The following is a 21,662-nucleotide window of genomic DNA, read 5'->3' as shown; positions in this document are numbered from 1 at the left end:
AAGTTGAGCAAGTTAGGCCTCAGTTTTCCCGTCTGAAAAATGGGATTGGACTAGAAAATTGCTATTTATTTCCAGACTTTATGATATTTTATGCTTTTATGAAAATTTATGATTTTATATTAACATCTTCTATGATCAGTATATAGTGTTATTCAACTTCATATTTTATATTTGTATGTAATAGTAATAAGCATAAACATAATTACTCCTGAAACTGCTTTGGTATGTCTCCAGACCCTTGAGCAGAGGCTCTAAGTGTGGTGTATATATATATATATATATATATACACATACATATATAAAATGTACTAGGTGAGTTGTTTATAATTCTCTTTTAAGGAATTTTAACTTTTGTATCATTGAGGCTACTATAAATCATGTATCTGTTTGTTGTTAAATAGGTATTTGATGCAGTTAATCCAACATACTCTAACTTCAAGAGCAACTTTGCGAAGAGGCTATCGGCTGAAGTTCCTGTTGCCAGTAGCCCAATTACCACAAGATGGCGGCAAAGCCAAACCAGGGATGTGGCAGCCCATTCCTTTGGGGGAGAGCATTCAACAGCTGACCTCCCAGAAACTGTGCTGAAGATAACTCCTGAGAAAGAGACCTTGATTCCAGGTGAGGTAATAAAAATGCCACAGGCCAGTTTTGAAATCTTAAAAAAAAGATGTATTCCTGAGAGACTCTTTGTCTTACAGAAATATCTGATGTCACATTTAGTCAGCTGCTTTTCTCTTTTTCTCCCTTTGAATAAGAAATTTGCAGGGGCAGGGGGAAGGGGAGGCCTGAAACAAAACCAGAAGAAAGTATGTTGTATTTTAAGTGTGTCTCTGAGATTTGCATTGGTAGATTATTGCTTTTGTAAAGACTTTATGTATGTATAAATATGTGTATGTATACATATGTATACACACAAATATGTTTCTCTTATGTTTTGTAAAGTATAGAGTTTTTGATGACTCTGGTAAGATTCCTTGTCTACAACAGTCAGGAAAAAGATGTATTAGTAATGAAATAATTAGGTATGAAATAGAAGAAAAAGATGAAAACAGGAGAGGATGAGTGGAAGAGAAAGAAAAGGAAGGAAGAGGAGAGAGATGGAGAGTAGAGAGGAGACAGAGAGAGAGAGGAGGAATAAGAAGAAAGAAGAGAAGAGATGAGGGGAGTGGAGGGAAACAAGAAGAGAGGGAAAGAGGGAAGAGGGAAGCAAAGAGAAGGAAAGATGAGAGTGGGACAGTCTAATGCCTGCCTGGGACAGAGATGGGGAATGGGCAGCAAAGCTGTGATCTGGTGGGCAGGGATCCAGGATTAACCTGTCAAAGCTTTGAAACACAAGCTCTCCTTCTAAAATATGTCTCATTAGCACAACTTTAAAAAAAATTTCCCAGCTTTATTGAGATTTATTTATTTTGGCTGTGCTGGGTCTTTGTTGTGGCATGGGTTGTGGCATGTGGACTCTTAGTTGTGGCATGCATGCAGGATCTAGTTCCCGGACCAGGGATCAAACCCGGGCCCCCTGCATTGGGAGTGCTGAGTCTCACCCACTGGACCACCAGGGAAGTCCCAGTTGAGAAATAATTGACATATATAATACTGTGTGGGTTTAAGGTGTATGACATGATGACACAATGCACTTATGTATTGCAAAATGATTACCACAATAGAGTTAGTTAACATTGCCATCACGTCACATAATTACCATTTTTTTTGTGGTGAGAACATTTAAGATCTATTCTCTTAACAGTTTTCAAGTGTATAATACAGTATTGTTAACAATAATCATCATGTCATACATTAGATCCCCAGAGTTTATTCATTTTCTAATGGGAAATTTGTGCCCTTTGACTGATACCTCCCCATTTTCCCCACCCGTTAGCGCCTGGCAACCACCATTCTACTCTCTTTCTCTGAGTACGGCTTTTTTAGACTCCAGGTATAAGTGATATCATACAGTATTTGTCTTTCTCTGTCTGACTATTTCACTTAGCATAATGCCTTCAGGGTCTATCCATGTTGTTGAAAATGGCAGGATTTCCTTCTTTCTCATGGCTGAATAATATTTCATTGTATGTTTATGTACCCCATCTTCTTTGTCCATCCGTTGATGAACACTTAGGTTGTTTCCATATCTTGGCTACTGTGGATATCTCTTCAAGATCCTATTTTCATTTCCTTTGTATAAGTACCCAGAAGTGGAATTGCTGGATCATTGCTGATAGTTCTATTTTTACGTTTCTGAGGAACCTCCATACTGTTTTCCATAGTGACTGCATGAATTTACATTCCCACCAATAGGAGCACAACCTTTTTTATTCCCATCCTTCAGAAGCAAAACTTGACACTTAGTGATTTAATTTCTGTTCTTCCTTTTTAAAATCCTAGGCAATGTAATTCATTGTCTTATCAGCATGTTTAAGACAAATGGTAACTTACTGCCACTCTTTTCTCAATGACATTAGACACAGTGAGGCACCATACATAGTCCTGCAGATGGAAAGGGAGCTCAAATCATTTTTTTTTTTTTTTTTGATAGGTAAGAAGTGGATTTATTTAGAGAGAAACACACTCCACAGACAGAGTGTGGGCCATCTCAGAGGTGAGAAAGGCCTCAAATCATTTTTAAACCAATGAAATTTTCCTGTAATAGTAAGTATCAACACAGAAAATAGCTGATTGAAACAGTAGGAGATAAAGGGTTGTAAGAAAGGTCATTCTTATGGCTATCTTCTGAAAGATGTTTTAATTGAGGGGTGATTTTAATGCTAATTGTATCAAGGAATTTCTGGCTAAAATTAAGGGCTCCCTTTTCCTTCATAGTTCCTTAATTAATTAATTATTTTCAAATAAAGCATTGCATGAGAAATTCAGAATTCTAAGAGAGATTATCAGTCAAAATAATTTTACAAGAAAGTATATTTCATTTTCTATTAAGTTAATACTGCATATTAATCAGAAACATTGGTTTCTCAATGTTTTGCTGGTGGGGTTTCTTTCTTTTTGTTCCAGAAGGGTGAACACTGAAGACCCTCCCATCCTAAAAGGAATGTTTGCAGAGAGGTTCATTTGCAGTCATGCTCTGTGAACAAAGCCTGAGAGGTCCTGGATTCCTTAGGCTGGTGGACCTGACCTCTTTGTTGATAACTGGGGTGATTGTCAGTACTAGCATCCAACTGTAACGTTTTATTTCTCATTTGAGGTTCAGAGAGACGGCTTCTTCTCCTCTTGTCTACAAATAGGACAAAACAAGGATGCATAATTTTGCAAGACAAAGAGTAAGATCTAAAACGTTGCAGAAGGGGCTTCCCTGGTGGCACAGTGGTTGAGAATCCGCCTGCCAATGCAGGGGACACGGGTTCAATCCCTGGTCCGGGAAGATCCCACATGCTGCGGGGCAACTAAGCCTGTGTTCCACAACTACTGAGCCCACAAGCCATAAGTACTGAGTCTGTGTGCTGCAACTACTGAAGCCCGCGTGCCTAGAGCCCATGCTCCACAGCAAGGGAAGCCACTGCAATGAGAAGTCCGTGCATCGCAACGAAGAGTAACCCCCCCTTGCCACAACTAGAGAAAGTCCGCACGCAGCAACGAAGACCCAGCACAGCCAAAAATAAATAAATAAATAAAATACATTAAAATAAAAAAGCCTTTAAAGAAAATAAAACTTTGCAGAACATTTCATGTTTTCATCCCTCTTTCCTCCTTGAAATTAGATTTTGGATTCCTCCTTCCTCTTAGACTTTGGATAGCCCAGAAATTGAAGTGTTGGGCTCTAGGAATATTAGTGACAGTTTATCTAGCACACATTTGTCCAAATGAAGAAGGGATTGTCATATCGCAAAAGGCCAAGTTACTTAATCTAGTGGTCCCTCGGTTCCGCTGATGAACAAGTGATATAGCAGATATTTAGCTTTAGAAGATGACTTGTCAAAGTTTTCAGTGCAGTTAAGTATGGTAAAGGGCTTTCTCAGTTGTGGGAAGAGAATAGAAATGGACAGTAACAATGCAAATAACATTGACTCTTCCATGACTGTAACTTAGGAAGTATTTTACTAAAGTCATCTCAAACTAGCTTTACGTCTTTGTGCAATAGGAAGAGGGAGAGGCAAAGTGATTTGCTTATGATCATGTAGTGAACGTCAATGATTGGAAAGCAAGCATCCCATAGTGATTTCCTGGCAGGATGATCACAGCCTGGGCAAACCAGGTACGCTTCGCTCCATCATTTTAAACTATTGAACTGTTTGTATCCATTCTTCAAATCTGCAAATGTGTCCTTTCCAGGCAGACATAAAGCATTTCTGCTGCTGCTGCTATTGGGGTCAGGTCTTTAATCTTAGCATTTCCTCCTGGTTTTGGAAGCCATTGAGGCACTTTCTTACCCAGTGTTCACTTATGAACCCAGTGCTCTGCATAGGCCCTGTGCCGCCCTCTCCACCCGCCCCCACCCAGGATTTTGCAGAGACCAGGGCCTGTATCTTCACATTCTGTTCTATGGTACATGCCAAGGGCTGACCTCCAACCAAAGGTTTAAAAGATTATATTGTTTTAAAAACCAAATTCAAAGCTAAATGTTTTTCTGGCAGGATCCTACAAAGAGCCACTGAAGACCCCCAACAAAGGAAGTTTTGAAACAAATAGCTCTGCTCTCCATTTTTGCAAGGCACCCCATGCACTGGACGGAGGCAAGAGGAAAACTGTTGCCTCAAAAGGCCAGGTAGGTAAAGAGGGAAAACTGAAGATCCCACATCTTGAGAAGCTCAGACAACTGAGTCCCAAATGTGAGGTAAGAGCTGGCTTAGCTGCTATGACAAATCAATAAGAAAATGATGGGTTCCTAATAGAAAAAAATGAGTCTGTGAAGGACATGAAAAGAGGCATTTCCAAAAAGAAATAGAATACCTGGCAAATACACAAAAAAGTGTTTAATTAGCATCAGTCAAAAAAGTGAAAATGAGACTAACCATCAACAAGGTAAAGACTAAAAATAGAATAAAATTATACGTACTATGGTATGTTTCCTCTCAGCCCAAAGGTCTCTTGTACGATCATTTCCCAACTATTTGGAAAGTATGTGGTGACTTGGTCTGCCCTTCGGGGTGTCTCAGGATCAGTTTGACTCTTCGTCTATAAGATGGTCTTTTAAATATTTCCCTTATGTCTTTGTTGTTTTTTAGTTTCTCTACTAAGTTAATTTAATTCTTTTAAGTATCTTATTTATTATGGTTTTAAGATCATAGGAGTCTGCCCTAAATCCTTTGTGCACATTAAATATCAGTAGCATGTTTTTAGGTTTATCAGATCGCATGAAGAGCCTCTGAAGAAATCAATGTTTCATTTAGAAAACTTTGAACTAGGAATGTCATAGATTCTCAATTTAGACAAAGCTACTACTCATTGAGTGTGTGCTTCCTGTGTTTGGCATATATATCTTGCTGGAGGAACAATAAAATATTGTGAATGTAAATTTTAATTATTTGAACTCATATGCAGTTGGAAACAAATGTTATTAGAGCAGGTCTTTTGCTGGGTGCTTATTGTTGGGTAAGGGTTTGGGGTGGGTGGATGGCCAAGGGGTTCTATTGAGGTAACTATGGGTGCTGTTGAGCTCATGCCCAGGCCCGGCTATTAACACACCTGTCCTTTCCACCCTCTAGTGCTGTTTGGAGTTTTTACTGCCCTGGCCATCACGACTTCCCTTTTCCTTCCCCTTGTGCTGTCTGGTAACTCGTGGCAGCAAAGTTGGTGGCTCTGTCTGTGGGGTCACGATGGTGTTGGCAAGTTGCTATTGTTATAGCAATTGTTATCCAGCCAGAACATCATCCCAGCATCACTGAAGAACCTGGGCAGGGAATAATGGAAGCCTTTTTACTACTTTATGTAGAGCATTTGTTGTCATGACTAATTGGAAGTCAAACATCAGCAAGAACGGTGCAGATATAAAGTGAGGTCTTTTACCTCGACAGTAAACGTGTGTCTCATGTGGTCCTTAGAGATCACCTGGGGGGTGTTTCCGCAATGAGACCTGCCTAACTCTAGAGATTTCAGAATTCTCATATCCAGTTGGCTCTATGCCAAGTTGCTCATTAAAGTATTGGGTTGGCCCAAAAGTTCGTTTGGGTTTTTCCATAAGATCTTACAGGAAAACCCGAATGAACTTCTTGGCCAACCCAATAATAAGTGGATCTCACCTAGGGAAGAGTATCCCCGGGTATACTGAGCAGAAGCACACTGTCTGGGCAATGCCTTGGTCAGCTTTGAGGTAACTATGGGATTCTGAAGAAGTGAATCTGTGAAGAGTTACATTGAGCTATTGACCATCAGGTCATTGTAGGAATGTTATTTTATACCACTGCTTCTCAAACGGGGGCTACTTTGCTCCCCAGGGGACATTTGACAAAGTCTGAAAACATCTTTTTTTTTTGTGGTACGTGGGCCTCTCACTGTTGTGGCCTCTCCTGTTGCGGAGCACAGGCTCCGGACACGCAGGCTCAGCGGCCATGGCTCACGGGCCCAGCCGCTCCGCGGCACGTGGGATCTTCCCGGACCGGGGCACGAACCCGTGTCCCCTGCATCAGCAGGCGGACTCTTAACCACTGCGCCACCAGGGAAGCCCTGAAGACATTTTTGATTATCACAACCAGGGATAGGTATCTAGTAGACCACAATAATGCATTACCTGCCAATAGTTCTGAAGTTGTGAAGCCCTGCTTTATAATTAATTGTTTTACTTTGAATACCTAAAAATCCATGATTCATTGACTGGCAATGCCTATTATGTGATACAATATCTGGGAAGAAACCCAAAATATCAAAATGATGCTCAGCAGAGAGACTTCTGTCTGAATTATGGTGATCCAGTGATTAAATGTATTGTTGTGAAAGAGATAAAAGAGAATCTTCTCTGTTTTAACTCTTTACTATTGTATTTCTAGAATAAGTACTTTTCTTTCCCTTTTTACTAATTTGCCCATCTGTTTTTGATTGGAGCTGGAAGTAAGAACATCAGAGTGCTCTTTTTATACTGGCCCAGAGAGATAGCAATCAGAGTTTTGTGCTCATGGAAATTTAGGCAATTTACTTAAGCTGTCTCTGACTTGATAGTCCCAGTTCTCATGGGTAAAGGTGTTAGTGGAAAAGGACCTTTAAGATAATAAGTTTAATCCCAACATATTACAGATGAGGAAAATTGAGGTCCAGAGAAAATCTCAGTAACAGACTGAGAGACCATCTCTGGGTTGGATGCTGAGAGGCACCCCTTGAAATAAATCTTTCTTGGGGAAAGTATTCTTACTAATACTCAACTTTATTGTTTTTTTTTTTTTTTTTTTTTTTTTTTTCGGTACGCGGGCCTCTCACTGTTGTGGTCTCTCCCGTTGTGGAGCACAGGCTCCGGACGCGCAGGCTCAGCGGCCATGGCTAATGGGCCCAGCTGCTCCGCGGCACGTGGGATCTTCCCGGACCGGGGCACGAACCCGTGTCCCCTGCATCGGCAGGCGGACTCTCAACAACTGCGCCACCAGGGAAGCCCTAATGATGACTTTTTGAGGAATATATATGGAAATATTTTTGTTTGTTTGTTTTGTTTTTTTTTGCGGTACGCGAGCCTCTCACCGTTGTGGCCTCTCCCATTGCGGAGCACAGGCTCCGACGCGCAGGCTCAGCGGCCATGGCTAACGGGCCCAGCCGCTCTGCGGCATGTGGGATCTTCCCGGACCGGGGCACAAACCCGTGTCCCCTGCATCGGCAGGCGGACTCTCAACCACTGCACCACCAGGGAAGCCCTCAACTTTATTGTTTTGAGGAGGTCTTTTAATTTCAGAGAGTACTAGAAATACGACATTTCAGTTCTTGCAGGCTTTGATGATGTCACTGGCATATGGTTGGTTTGTGGGCTAAAAGGATTTTTAGGCCAGAAGAATAAAAGAGGATTTTATTGTAGCTGAGTGATACCCTCCCTCTGGAGTTGCTGGGGAGATAAGAAATAATATAGCAGTAAAAGGTTCAGCACTGTGTTTATTACACAGTGGTTAGCTAATAAATAATGGCAATTATTCTAGTTTTGGTTTCGGGAATGTGTAGACTTTGAACTTTGTAGTGAATTAGCAGCTTTAATTCTATACCATGCAACACATCTGAGATGTACACGTATGTTTCTGAATAAGTAATCTCTTTGTGTCTGTTTTCAGAAATGCTTAAACCAGCTATTATCGACCCAGAAAGTGGCTCAGCAGATTAATGGGAAAATGCAGCTCTGCGAGCAATCCCAATGCATTTGGAAAGGTATGGGCCAAAGATTTTCTGTTTGTCCTTCTTTCCTACCCTCCTCTCTCCCTGCCTCCTTCATTTCTTCCTTATCTTAAAATATTTTATTTTTATATTTATTAGAACAAACTCAACATTATTGTAAAATGTAGATAATTCTCGTGATCCTCTGTCTTAACCATCCCTACCAACACTTCTTATTTCCCAGAGGCAACCACCCTTAGCTCTTCCAGCTATACCCCCTGCTATTTACATCTATGTTCTAAATAATGTTTGTAAACTGCTTTTTTTTTTTTTTTACAATTTTAGACTTTATCACAACTTTCTAGCATAGTAAGAACTTAGCTCTCCTCCTGTTTCATTCACCTCCCTCAGTCTATTTATATTACACTTTTAAAGAGTAAAATTAGTATTTAACGTTTACATCATATTACTATAAAACTATTATTTCCTGTCAAGCCAAATAGTGTACTATAACTATGTCTCTTTTCTAGTATAACCTTTTTTTCCTAGACTTAAAAAGTTGCTTTATATTTTCATTTATTAGATACCTGTGAAATTATGACTGTTTTCCCTAAATGCTCCCATGTTTTGTTCCACAGCCATCAATAACATTTTCCACGTACCCACCCACATCAGTTCTTGTTTTCCTTGGTGGCCTCCTACCCAGAGCCTGCTGAACACGCTGCTCTCTTGGCCAGTCCCACAGTTGTGATTCTGGGACTTCTCTTCTCTGATGTTAGATCCGCTATTTCCAGGCAGCCATGTTGTGCTCCTTCTGGGTTTGCTGGTCTGAAAGTGTGCTTACTCTACTTTTACACTTGATTCATAGTTTGGCTGGCTACAGATTCTAGTTTCACTCAGAATTTTGTGAATAAAGGTATTGCTTTATTGCTTTCTGGCATCCACTGTTGCGGCTGAGAAGTTATATGATGTTGTGACTTCCTGTCCTTTGTATGCCACCTGCTTTTTCTCTCTGAATGCACATAGAAAAATCTCTTATCATTAGTGTTTTAAAATTTCATGATGATAAAGCTTCGTGTAGAATAAAAAAAAAAAAAAACCTCATTATAACTGACAAGCCCACCGGTAGATCTTTTCAGTCTTGGAGACCTATGTCTTTTAATTCTTGGAAAGTTTCTTGAAATATTCTTTAGTAATTTCTTCACCTTTGTTTCTTTTTTCTTTCTTTCTGAAATGTTGACCATAATTGTTGGTCCTTCTGGATTAGTTCTCTTATTTTTTTCTATTCTATTTTTCATCTCACTTTTTCTTCTACTTTGTAGGTGGTTACCTCATTCTGTCCACTAGCCTTGAGATTAAAGTTTTTATTTTGTCTATCCTAGTTTTAATTTTAAAGTTTCTTAGACACTGTCAGGCCTCTCTTTCTCTCTCTCTCCCCTATACCCCTTCCTCCCTCCTTCCCTCCCTTCCTCCCTTCCTCCCTCCCTTCCTCCCTCCCTCCCTCCCTCCCTCCCTCCCTTCCTCCCTTCCTTCCTTCCTTCCTTCCTTCCTTCCTTCCTTCTCTCTTTCTCTCTCTCTCCCCTGTACCCCTCCCTCCCTCCCTCCCTTCCTCCCTTCCTCCCTCCTTCCCTCCCTCCCTTCCTCCCTCCCTCCCTCCCTCCCTCCCTCCCTCCCTCCCTTCCTTCCTTCCTTCCTTCCTTCCTTCCTTCCTTCCTTCCTTCCTTCCTTCCTTCCTTCTCTCTTTCTCTCTTTCCAGCATCCTGTTCATGCTTCATGTATATACTATTTTCTCTTATTTCTCTGAAAAAATTTCACATACAGTTTTGGAAGGATTGCTCTTCTTCCTGAATTGTCTTTCTTTGCTTAGCTCCTCCCACAGTAGTTTTGGTTTCCCTCTTTCAGAGTGAAGAAAGCTTCAGTGAAGCTTACTGAAATGTGTGGTGTTCTGGAAATAGCACTAAGGTAAAGACCTGTGACCTGCCAAATGCACTATGACAATTTTCACTCTATCTGTTTTTGCTGGTGCTCTTGAGTTAAGAGGCTGTCATTTTTTTGGTTTATTCAGGGAGTGAACATCTGGTTTCTTTTGACATGTGCACATGTGTGTATGTACAGGGTGTTTGTGTGTGTGTGTGTGTGAACTTGACAGTCTTATAACCAAACTCATCTCATTCTAGACCTTCCCTGTGCCTCTGAGCCCTGACCCCTTGTGGGGTTTCTGCAAGACAAATCAGCTTGCTTCTCTTCACCATGGCCCCTCTATAGGCACTTGAGGGTCATTTCTTATGTTCCTCCTGGTCAGTTATCAAACCTTTATCAATTTGGCAGAAAATTACCGTAATGTCTTCGTACTGCTATTTCACTCCCATACTCTTTGTTCTTATATCTTCACACCTTAAAAAAGTCATTTGCTGTCATTCTAGTGAGGTTGAAAATAGGAGGCAGAGGAAATACACTTACGTGGCCATTCTTCGGACTTGACTTGCAAGTCTGTTGCTCTGCTTTAGATAGATGACTTTGGTGGCAGCACTGAGGAAGATTTGAAGGGGTGGGCTGTTGGAAGCAGAGTCTAATTGAAAGGAATGTTCTATGAAGGGCTCTGTTCTTAATTCTTTTAAGGGGATTTAAAGTGTGAAACAGATTCCACATAAGCCAGGTAACTACTCTTAGGCATGTGGATCACTGGGACAAATTTTATCCAGGTGCTGTGCATATGAAGTATTTCTTCATGCCTCACCCATATTTGCTAAGACTCTGAAACCTCACAGTAGGCACCTCCTGTGCCTTGTAAGTATACCTGTCGGGGCCAAAGCTGGTAGAAATCTTTGGGTGGTGATGTCATGTGTGCATCAGGGCGACTCTGCAGCCATGCAGTGGGGAGATATTGCTACTGTGGCAGTTTCTAGAAGGTCCTCCTTCCATGCTGCATTCAGTGCTCCCAAAGTCAAATTTACCCTGCACCCCATGTGTTCTCCTTCCTACTTCCTCTTTTCATCTTGGAAGCCTTTGTGTCATTCATGAGATTGTTATCATAGTTGGAAAATAATTGATTAGGAGCCTAGCTCTGTGAGAGAAACTTAAGAGAACTAGTGGTTGAACTCATAAATGCCAAGGAAACTTGCCTGTTAAATTTCCCTCTGGGATAAGATAACTTTGTGCATGTGTATTTTTCATGCCTCTGTTTCCCAGCAGTATAAAAGGGACAAAAACAGAGTTAGATGCATAAAAATAGGCAGAAAAAGTTTAAGGCCTGCTGAATATTCTTTTGGGAGGTTTGGGAATGTACAGTTGGATGAATGAGTGAAACTTATCCTTTACTTCTTTATTTTAGAGTTATAATTTCTTAAAAGCAAAATAAAATATCTGGGGACACGTCTTACCTTAGCTCTCCCATTTCTTCTGATCTCATCAGCAACAAGTTTGTGTTTCTGTAACATGCTGAAGATATGATGTAGAATAGAAATTGTATATTCTATAAAGGCAGAAAGAATGTACCTGTATTATTTTGTTATCCTAGGAAATCTATCTATCTCTGTGTATCTATGTATTTATCTATCTGTCTACAATCTATCCATCCATCCATCCTATTTTTTAGGAAGTTTTGATTCACAGCAAAATTGAACAGAAAATACAGAGAGTGCTCCTATATCCCTGCCCCAACACATGCACAACTTCCCCCGCTACCAACATCCCACACTAGAATAGTACATTTGTTATCATCAATGAACGTACATTGACACACTGTTATCGCCCAAAGTCCATAGTTTACATTAGCTTTCACTCTTTGTGTTGAGTATTCTATGGATTTTGACAAATGTGTAATGACACGTAGCCACCGTTATAACAGCACGTAGAGTAGTTTCACTGTTCTAAAAATCCTTTGTACTTCACGTATTCATCTCTCCCTCTTCCTCTAACCCTGGCAAACTTTTCACTGTATCCATAGTTTTGCCTTTCCTAGAATGTCATTTAGTTGGAATCATACAGTGTGTAGCCTTTTCAGATTGGCTTCTTTCATTTAGTAATATGCGTTTAAGTGTCCTCCATGTCTTCTCATGGCTTCATAGCTCATTTCTTTTTAGCACTAAATGATATTCTATTGTCTGGATGTACCACAGTTTATTTATCCATTCACCTATTCAAAGACATCTTGGTTGCTTCCAAGTTTTGGCAATTACGAATAAAGCTGCTATAAACATCTGTGTGAAGGTTTCTCTGTGGACATAAGCTTTCTACTCACTTGGGTAAATACCAAGGAGTGCGTTTTCTGGATTGTATGATAAGAGCATATTTAGTTTCATATGAAACCTCCAAACTGTCTTCCAAAGTGGCTGTTCCATTTTGCATTCCCACCAGCAATGAATGAAAGCTCCTGTTGCTCCACATCCTTGCCAGAATTTGGTGTTTGTCAGTGTTTTGGATTTTGGCCATTCTAACAGATGTGCAGTGGTGTCTCATTATTGTTTTAACTTGCAATTCTCTAATGAAATATGATGTTGAGCACATTTTCTTATGCTTATTTGCCATCTTCTTTGGTGAGGTGTCCAGATCTTTTGCCCATTTTTAAATTGAGTTTTTTGTTTTCTTATTGTTGAGGTTTAAGAGTTTCTTTGTATGTTTTGGATAACAGTCCTTTATCACATATGTTTTTTGCAAATATTTTTTCTCAGTCTGTGGTTTATCTTCTCATTCTTTAGATATGTCTTTTGCAGAGCAGAAGTTTCTAATTTTAATGAAGTCCAGCATATCAGTGATTTCTTTCATGGATCATGCTTTTGGTGTTGTATTTAAAAAGTCACTGCCAGGGAATTCCCTGGCGGTCCAGTGAATTAGGACTCAGTGCTTTCTCTGCCATGGGCCCGGGTTCAATCCCTGGTCGGGGAACTAAGATCCTGTAAGCTGTGTGGTGTGGCCAAAAAAAAAAAAAAAAAAAAGTCACTGCCAAAACCAAGGACATCTAGATTTTCTCCTGTGTTATTTTCTAGGAGTTTTATAGCTTTGTGTTTTACTTTTAGGTCCACGATCCATTGTGAGTTAGTTTTGAGAAGGGTATAAGGTCTGTGTTTAGATACATTTTTTTAAATTGAAGTATAGTTGATTTATAACATTGTGTTAGTTTCAGGTGTACAGCAAAGTGATTTGATTATTCTTTTTTCCAGATTGCGTGTGGGTGTCCGGTTGTTCCAACACCATTTGTTGAAAAAACTAACTTTTCTCCATTGTATTGCCTTTGCTCCTTTGTCAAAGATCCGTTGACTGTATTCGTGGGGCTCTATTTCTGGGCTCTCTATTCTGTTCCATTGATCTATTTGTCTGTTCTTTTGCCAGCACTACACTGTCTTGATTACTGTAGCTTTTTAGTGAGTCTTAAAGTTAGATAGTGTAGGTCCTTCAGCTTGGTTCTTCTCCTTCAATATTGTGTTGACTTTTCTCCATATACGCTTTTAAAATCAGCTTGTCAGTGTCCACAAAATACCTTGTTGGGATTTTAACTGGTATAGCACTGAATCTATAAATCAAGGTGGAAAGAGCTAACATGTTAATAATACTGTACCTGGAATATGTCTTCATTTATTTAGCTTTTCTTTGATTAGAGTTTTGTAGTTTTCCTCGTATAGATCTTGTACATATTTTGTTAGATTTATACCTAAGTTTTTCATTTTTGAGGTACTTATATAAATGGTATTGTGCTTTTAATTTTAAATTCCAATTGCTTATTGCTGGTATATAAGAAAGCAGTTGACTTTTGTATATTAATCTTATATCTTTCTATAATCACTCATTAGTTCCAGGAGTTTTTTGTTGATTCTTTGGGTATTGCTTTTTTTTTTTTAATATAGAACATTATGTTAGCTTCAGGTGTGCAATGTAATGATATATTTGTATATATTGCAAAATGATCACCACAATAAGTTTAGTTTACAACTATCATCAGATATAGTTACAGAATTTTTTTCTTGTGTTGAGAACTTTTAAGATCTACTTTTTAAGCAACTTTCGAAGATGCTGTACATGCTGTACATTAAATTCTCATGACATTTATTTTGTAACTGGAAGTTTGTACTTGATTTTTTTTTGAACCTTTATCAGCAGTGCTTGAGTATGTATTTCTAGTAACCTTGTAGTTCTGCCCACAACTGCAGGTTTTCATAGCTAATGTTGCAACTATGAGTAACAATCTGGCTTCTTGGTATAGCATTGTGAAGCTCTCATTCTTTTATTAGAAACCATGTGGTCCTAGGACCACAAGTTACCTGAGTGGGGCTCATTTCCTGTTGATCATGTCATTCTCAGTTTGATTACAAGCCAAGTGGTTGGAAAGATGAAAAGACAGTGGCTTATGGTTTAGGCTTAGTGGGGCATTTGATGAGAAGTAAAACTGAGCACAGGATAGAACCTTGAATTCAGATAGTCATGGGTAACACTAGCCAAAAGTAACTCTGTGTGCTCTGGTACAGAAACAGTGAGAGAAAGAGCCAAAATCAATGACTCAACAGTCTTATTGACAAAGACTCAGTGTAGGGCTTAGGTCTATTAGATAATTGTTGATGTTATAGATACATGGATATGTGAACATTACTTTGGTTTTAAAATCTCAAGTGACAGAATAAATATTCAAAGCATGATGTAGTGTCTCTGTGTGCTCCCCGCAAAATCTGTCATTACATTTAGGCCTGGTATTCATGTGCTTTTTATTAGAAAATGTCAATGAATATTTTTTAAAAAATTGTTTAAATTAATACTGAAGTCTTTTTCTTCCTTTCCTCCCCCTGCAACTTATAATTCAATTTTATCATGATGACCACTTTGTTTTTCACCCACTTATCTCTTAATACCTGCAAGGATAAAGATTTTGTTTTCAGGATTATAGTGTAGAACTGTTCATTTCTTGTAGGCTGCAGTGATGGAGTCAGAGATGAATACTTCCACATTCAAAGGTTCAGTGATATAAACTATTCCATACTCCAGCCAGAGGTGAAGATTCATCTTACCGCTCTTCGAAATGACTATTGTAAGTTATTGCTTAGATCATGAATTGAAAAGTTGAAATGACAAAATGTATTCTGTGCTCTGGCATAAACTTGAAATTTTATTCTGGAAGAACCAGATGGCCTTGTGCCTCATGCTTAAATGGTGTACCATCAAAATATGGTTAATATAGTGGTTTTTTCATTGTGGAATTTTCATGTTCAGGAATGGGTATTGTTGGTCTTGGTGAGGCACAAGAACTACACATTATGTTTTACTGTATTAGAATGAAGTGTATACTACCAAACGTAAAATAGATAGCTAGTGGGAAGTAAATGCATAGCACAAGGAGATCAGCTAGGTGGTTTGTGACCACCTAGAGGGGTGGGATAGGGAGGGTGGGAGGGAGGGAGACGCAAGAGGGAAGAGATATGGGAATATATGTATATGTATAACTGATTCACTTTGTTATAAAGCAGAAACTAACAAGCCATTGTAAAGCAACTATACTCCAATAAAGATGTTAAAAAAAAAAGAATGAAGTGTATAAATGGTGGCCTGTTCTTATTCTTATATATTATTTATTTATTTATTTATTTACACTCACAACTTTTATTTTTTATTAAAATTTTTTTTAATTGGAATATAGTTGATTTACAATGTTGTGTTAGTTTCAGGTGTAGAGCAAAGTGAATCTGTTATACATATACATATATCCATTCTTTTTGCTTATATTTTAAACATGGATAAATCTTGACAAACAACCACATTGGCTCTTTGTCTCTAGCTTCTTCTTATGTCACTAGCTTGTGATCTAGTTGGGAAGATGGGACTAACCCACATTGACCTGCTACCAACATGCCAATGTAGAGTATAAATAATAAATTGTGGGGTTTAAGGAGTTATAAGGACTATAAGTAGTTTGCTGATCTTTGGATTTGTTCAGAAAGGTTTTGTGGAGACATTCAGACTTGAGATGGATCTTAAAAGATGAGTAGGACTTGGAGGAGTGGAAGAGAGATGATAGAGCATCTTCAGTGGTGTTAGCAGCATGAACAAAGGCAGGATGTTGGTAATTCATGGTAATTAATGGCAATGAAGAGGATACACTGGGGACTAGTGAATAGGAGGTGGATGCAGATTATGGATATATTTCAAATCCTGATGTAGATTTTTAGATTTGTTGTGGGAATTCTCAACTAGGAGAAATATCAAAGGAAAATTCATGGCAGAGTATGCAGAATGCATTTAGCAGGAGAGCTACCAAAAAGTAAGGGACTGTTTTCTCTCCATGAGGAAAACTATATGGGAAGAGGGACAAGTTTAAGATTATTCCACATTTTGAAGCAGGGGAAGGATGGTGTCACTGAGAAGACAAGTTAGCAGGAGAAGTCATGTGAGGAGGGAAGATTATTCTTGCAATATTACACTTGAAGAGGCAGTGAGATATACAAGATTTTCTGGCAGGTTATTAGAAATGAGGTTTGTAGTTGAAAGAGGGGAAAGGCTAGAGTGTAGGTCAGATGAGTATGATTGAAGTTGAGAGCCCTGGTGAGCTCTCCTGGTGAGGGAGAAAGGAGCAGAGGGAAGAGGTCTGCTTCTCGGGAGCATTCACAGAGAGGAATGAGCAGGAAAAAGCAAAATCATTAAAGGGAACAGTTCTCCTACCATTCTCCTCCTATACCTCTAAGAGAATTTATTGCCATGACTAATAAAAATTGAAGAATTCATTTCAATAGATGTTTAAAAAGTACAACACTCATGTTAAAAAAAAGCAAACAAAAACCTTTTGTGCCTATTTCCTCTTCAGGCCATAACCCCTTTTGTCTCCTCCCTTTGACAGCAAAACTTGTCAAAAGATGTCTATATTCACAATTTCTTATTTCTCTCCCCATTGTCTTTGAATCTGCTTTAGTCAGTTCTTAAATCTCACCATTCCATTGAAACTGCCCTTCCAAACATCACCCAAAACTCTTCATTTCTAAATCCAGCAGTCACTTCTTGGAGCTCATTTACTTAATTCTATCAGCCACATTGGAGACAGTTGGTCACTCCCTCCTGCTTGATATTGCACTGTCTTGGTTTGCCTCCTAGCTTTCTGTTCACTCTTTCTTAGTCTTTTTTTTGCTGGTTTCTCTTCCTCTTCTATCTCTCTGCCTCCTAAATTTTGGAATGCACCAAGTCTCATTCCTTGGACATCTTTTCTTTTTGACTTCTATTCTATTTTAGTTGATCTATTGGCTTTCTGGCTATATCTCCTTGTATTATGTTTTTAGTTGTAGCTCTAGGGATTGCAATGCAATCTAAACTTTCTCAGTCTACTTAGAATTACTGTTGCATATTTCACACAATATGTAAAAATCTTGCAGTCATATGTGTCTCCCCAGCCCCCAACTTTTTTGGGAGAGTTACTTTAGTTGTCTATGTTTTAAATCTACATGCATTGAAAACTCCACCATCGTTAAGTTTTACTTTAAAAAGCCATACGTATTTGTGTTTTAAATATTTTAAGAGAGAAAAAATTGTCCTTTGTATTTACCCAAATATTTACCAATTACAACATTCTCCTTCATTCCTGAAGAAATTTCCCTCTTATATAATTTCCCTCTTATATAATTTCCTTTCAGTCAAAAGCTTCTGTTAGTATTTCTTGCAGATCAGGTCTGTTGGTAAAGACTTCTCTTACCCTTATCATGGTATTTTTGCTTGATGTAGAATTCCGGGTTGTCAGATGTATTTTTTCAGCACTTTAAAGATGTTCCACTGACTTCTGGCCTCTATGGTTTCTGGTGAGAACTCCTTTGAAACCTTGCTCTCTTGCTTCCAAGACCTGACTCCAATTACACATATGTTAGATCTGTGGATATTATCCCACAAATCCCTGAGGTTCTGTCCATTTCTTTAACACTTTTTCCCCTCCATATTCTTTATTTTATTTAATTAATTTATTTTTTAAATGTTTTTATTGGAGTATAACTGCTTTACAATGGTGTGTTAGTTTCTGCTTTATAACAAAGTGAATCAGTTATACATATACATATATCCCCATATCTCTTCCCTCTTGCATCTCCCTCCCTCCCACCCTCCCTATCCCACCCTTCTAGCTGGTCACAAAGCACCGAGCTGATCTCCCTGTGCTATGCGACTGCTTCCCACTAGCTATCTATTTTACATTTCCTCCATGTTCTTTAGATTGGATAATTTGAGCTTTCCCTGCACTTACAAGATTTGGGGTTAGGCTGAGATGTGTGTGGGTTTATACACTCACAATTAGAGGATGCCTTTCTGTGGCTCCCCTCCCATCCCTCCCAGGCTTTCTCCTCACACTTTGGCCATTTCAGGTTCCTTTCTCTGGTTTCTTTGACTAGCGACATGGTGGGCTTTCTGTCAGAGTTTGAGCTGCTGGTGTTACTCCATGATTGGGGCCCACCCTCAGGGTAAAGCCATGTGAAGAAAAAAATGGAAAACTCACCCCTGGGCAGGTTGCTTCTCCAAGTTTTCACTCCCTTACTTGGTTTACCTGCTTTTGCTGATTTTCCAGAGTTCTCAGGTATTTGTTTTTTGAATTTTGTTCAGAGTTTGTAGTTTGCATCAGTGGGAAGGATGAGTTATAGGGGATTAGGCTGCTCTAGTGAAACTGGTGTGCTTCATAGTTTTGTACTGATATGTGTCAATCAGGATAGGAGTTTCTGTCTTATAAGAAATAAGATAGGGTACAGTTTAGTATGTGGTCATACAAATATGGTTTCTCTGAGCAGTCATATGATTTTTATAGAGTAAGATAGAGAATACTACTAAGAACTTCTAGATATCATAAATAAGCCAGAGATCACCTCTTCTAGATATACTGTAATTGGGTTGCCTTTTGATTAGCAATGATGGTGTCATCTCCCATATGTATATTCTAGGTCTGAGGATGTCTCCATAAGAATTACATGCTTTTAAATTTTAGTGATCTGTTAGATGAAATCCATTTATATTTAAAATGGTAGATGAAACTGCCAAGTTTTCTAAATGCCTCTAAGTAAGTATATAAGAGCATAAATGGTAAGTGTTATTGCTTATTACACTGTGTATCTTGATACAAGATTCTATTCCAGCTTTCATTTTTGAACTTCTCATGGTCTGCTTGGATCCATGATTCTGTTTTCCAGCCGACCATAGGGAAGTTATCAATCTTTCTCCTCTACCTATAAATAAAGTTATTTGAAAATATTTTTATTTGGCTGTATAATCACCCTAATTTGAAATGCTTTTCTTATAGATCTGAATATCCTAGACTGGAACTTGCATAATCTTGTTGCTATAGCCCTTGGATCTTCTGTATACATCTGGAATGGGGATAATCACAATAGGATTGAAAATATAGACTTAAGTGTCACTTGTAACTATATATCTTCTGTGTCCTGGACAAAAGAGGGAACCTGCCTGGCAGTTGGCACCAGCGAGGGAGAAGTGCAAGTACTGGTCAGCTTTTTCTTTCTCATAATGTGTTCTGTATAGTTGCTAGATAACTGAGATTGACTTTTAATAACATCTTATTATAAAATAAAGAAACTATAGTAGATGTGGTACTTGAAGCTATGAGGAGTAAGAGGATATACCGTTTTGGGTCTTTTCTGAATGGTGTTTAATGAGGATGTAGGGATACTCTGCTTAGTTTTTTCACACAAGCTTTCTTTCTGTCACATTTCCTTTTTCCCCCTCTGTTCTTTCTCTCGGACTAAAGTTGGACTTAGGAGATCCCCAGTTTTAGGACTTTGGAGAGAAGAAAACAACCTTCCAGTCTTCCTTTCTCACCTTAAGCCGTGATCAGGAGTAGAGTTACTTAAAATGAGTGAATTTTTTTTCTAATAGGCTCTCTGAAATGGGAGCTTATCAAGTTTCCATCAATCTATCTAATTTCTCATGTACCATTATTGTTATTGTTGTTTATTAGCAATAGTGTAAACAATATCGCTCAGGTGTTCAATGACTTTGGAGGGCCACAGATGGCTCTACTGTTTTCTCATCTCTGTAATGATACTGGATACTATGAGGGTTATGTCATGATTTCTTCTTATGCCAAAGTTCTCATTCCTAATATGGGTCAGAATATCATTGATAGCTGGCAGAAAAGGAGTCTCTTAGCAGTAAATAGAATTCCTGACTTTACAAAGTGTCTAGGCACTCAAATTTTATTTGTTGATAACTATAGGTGAATTTCCAGGTTTGGAATTCCCACAGTTTGAAGGAACTAGGAGTGTCATAGTGATTCTCAACCCTTTGCAGCCCATTGACTTTACCTGGAGAACTTTAAAATAAATGCCATATCCCCAGGCTCTTACTCCCACCATTAAATCAGAATGGCTAGCACCCATAGCCTGCTCCCTCAATGATCCTAACATGCAGACAGCATTGGAAACTGCTGACTAGGGTTAGAAGTGCCGAACTTTCACTTAGCCTAAGGACTGGCTATATCAACACTAGTTGGCTATCAGGCCTTTGAGAAGACCGTGGGTTGTGAAAATGCTACATAACCATGCTTGTTCATTTTTTTCAGTTATGGGATGTGGTCACTAAAAAGCAACAGAGAAATATGCTTGGTCATTTGTCAGTAGTTGGGGCTCTAAGCTGGAATAACTACATCCTTAGCAGGTGAGTAGTGTCTTACTGGAACCAATTATATTTGCATCACCAATTGACTATGGGTGCTGAGTGAACAGAACTGCAATATTTAAAACCAAAACCAAAGTAAAACAAAGCAGACATGATTAGTAACAGTTATGATTCTACCTGTCAGGTATTCAGACCTGGTGCTATAAGCGGTCCAGTGGCCGCGTGTACCATGGTGGCTCTGTGCCTAAAGCATGTACTCATACTGAGATGTGACGTTCAGGATTCATTAGATTGTTCAGATAAAATGTAAAACTCTGTTTAAGCAAAAAGTTTCTCTGTACCAAGTAATACCTACTAGAGGGATATTTTTTTGAAATGGGTATTTATTGATATCAGTATCACTAATTTGGAATATGTTAAGCTTTCTGGGGGGCACATTTCCAATTCACAGACCCACAGAGGTTAGAGCTGGAAGGAACCTCATAGATTAACCAGTTCAGTGATTCTCAGACTTGAGAGTGTGTCAGAATCCCTGGAGGGCTCCTCAAAACCCAGATTGCTGCTCTCACTCTGGGAATTTCTGATTCAGTAGGTCTGAGGTGTGCTGATAATATGCATTTCTGATTTCCCAAGTGATGCTGACACTTTATCACTTTTGAGAACTACTGATTTAGTCATCTAACTGCTTCTTTTTGACCAGGAACGTTAAGCGACTTGTCCCTGTGAGCCTACATAATTGGTCTAAATACGTATTTAATAACAGTCATTCATCTTCATACTGTATTTCTTAAAGTAGATTTAAATTTAAATAAAATTTGAAGCCTTTTACAATTTCTTTAAGTAGCACAGATGTAAATTTGATATTT

The 21,662-nt window shown here is 38.9% G+C and overlaps 1 protein-coding gene across 1 annotated transcript in view; it reads left to right on the top strand.

The window, feature by feature from the left end:
- The window catches only part of CDC20B (cell division cycle 20B), a 62,632-nt gene that overhangs the window by 24,661 nt on the left and 16,309 nt on the right, over nt 1-21,662 (top strand). The window contains exons 3-8 of the mRNA XM_067730070.1: nt 402-621; nt 4,587-4,717; nt 8,190-8,283; nt 15,125-15,241; nt 19,463-19,659; nt 20,741-20,835. Of these exons, the coding sequence (XP_067586171.1) occupies nt 402-621; nt 4,587-4,717; nt 8,190-8,283; nt 15,125-15,241; nt 19,463-19,659; nt 20,741-20,835 (854 nt within the window). The remainder of the gene's footprint in view (nt 1-401; nt 622-4,586; nt 4,718-8,189; nt 8,284-15,124; nt 15,242-19,462; nt 19,660-20,740; nt 20,836-21,662) is intronic.

This window comes from Pseudorca crassidens, chromosome 3 (genome assembly GCF_039906515.1).
Source record: "Pseudorca crassidens isolate mPseCra1 chromosome 3, mPseCra1.hap1, whole genome shotgun sequence".
Lineage (NCBI taxonomy): Eukaryota > Metazoa > Chordata > Mammalia > Artiodactyla > Delphinidae > Pseudorca > Pseudorca crassidens.
This window is presented reverse-complemented; position numbering and strand designations above follow the sequence as displayed.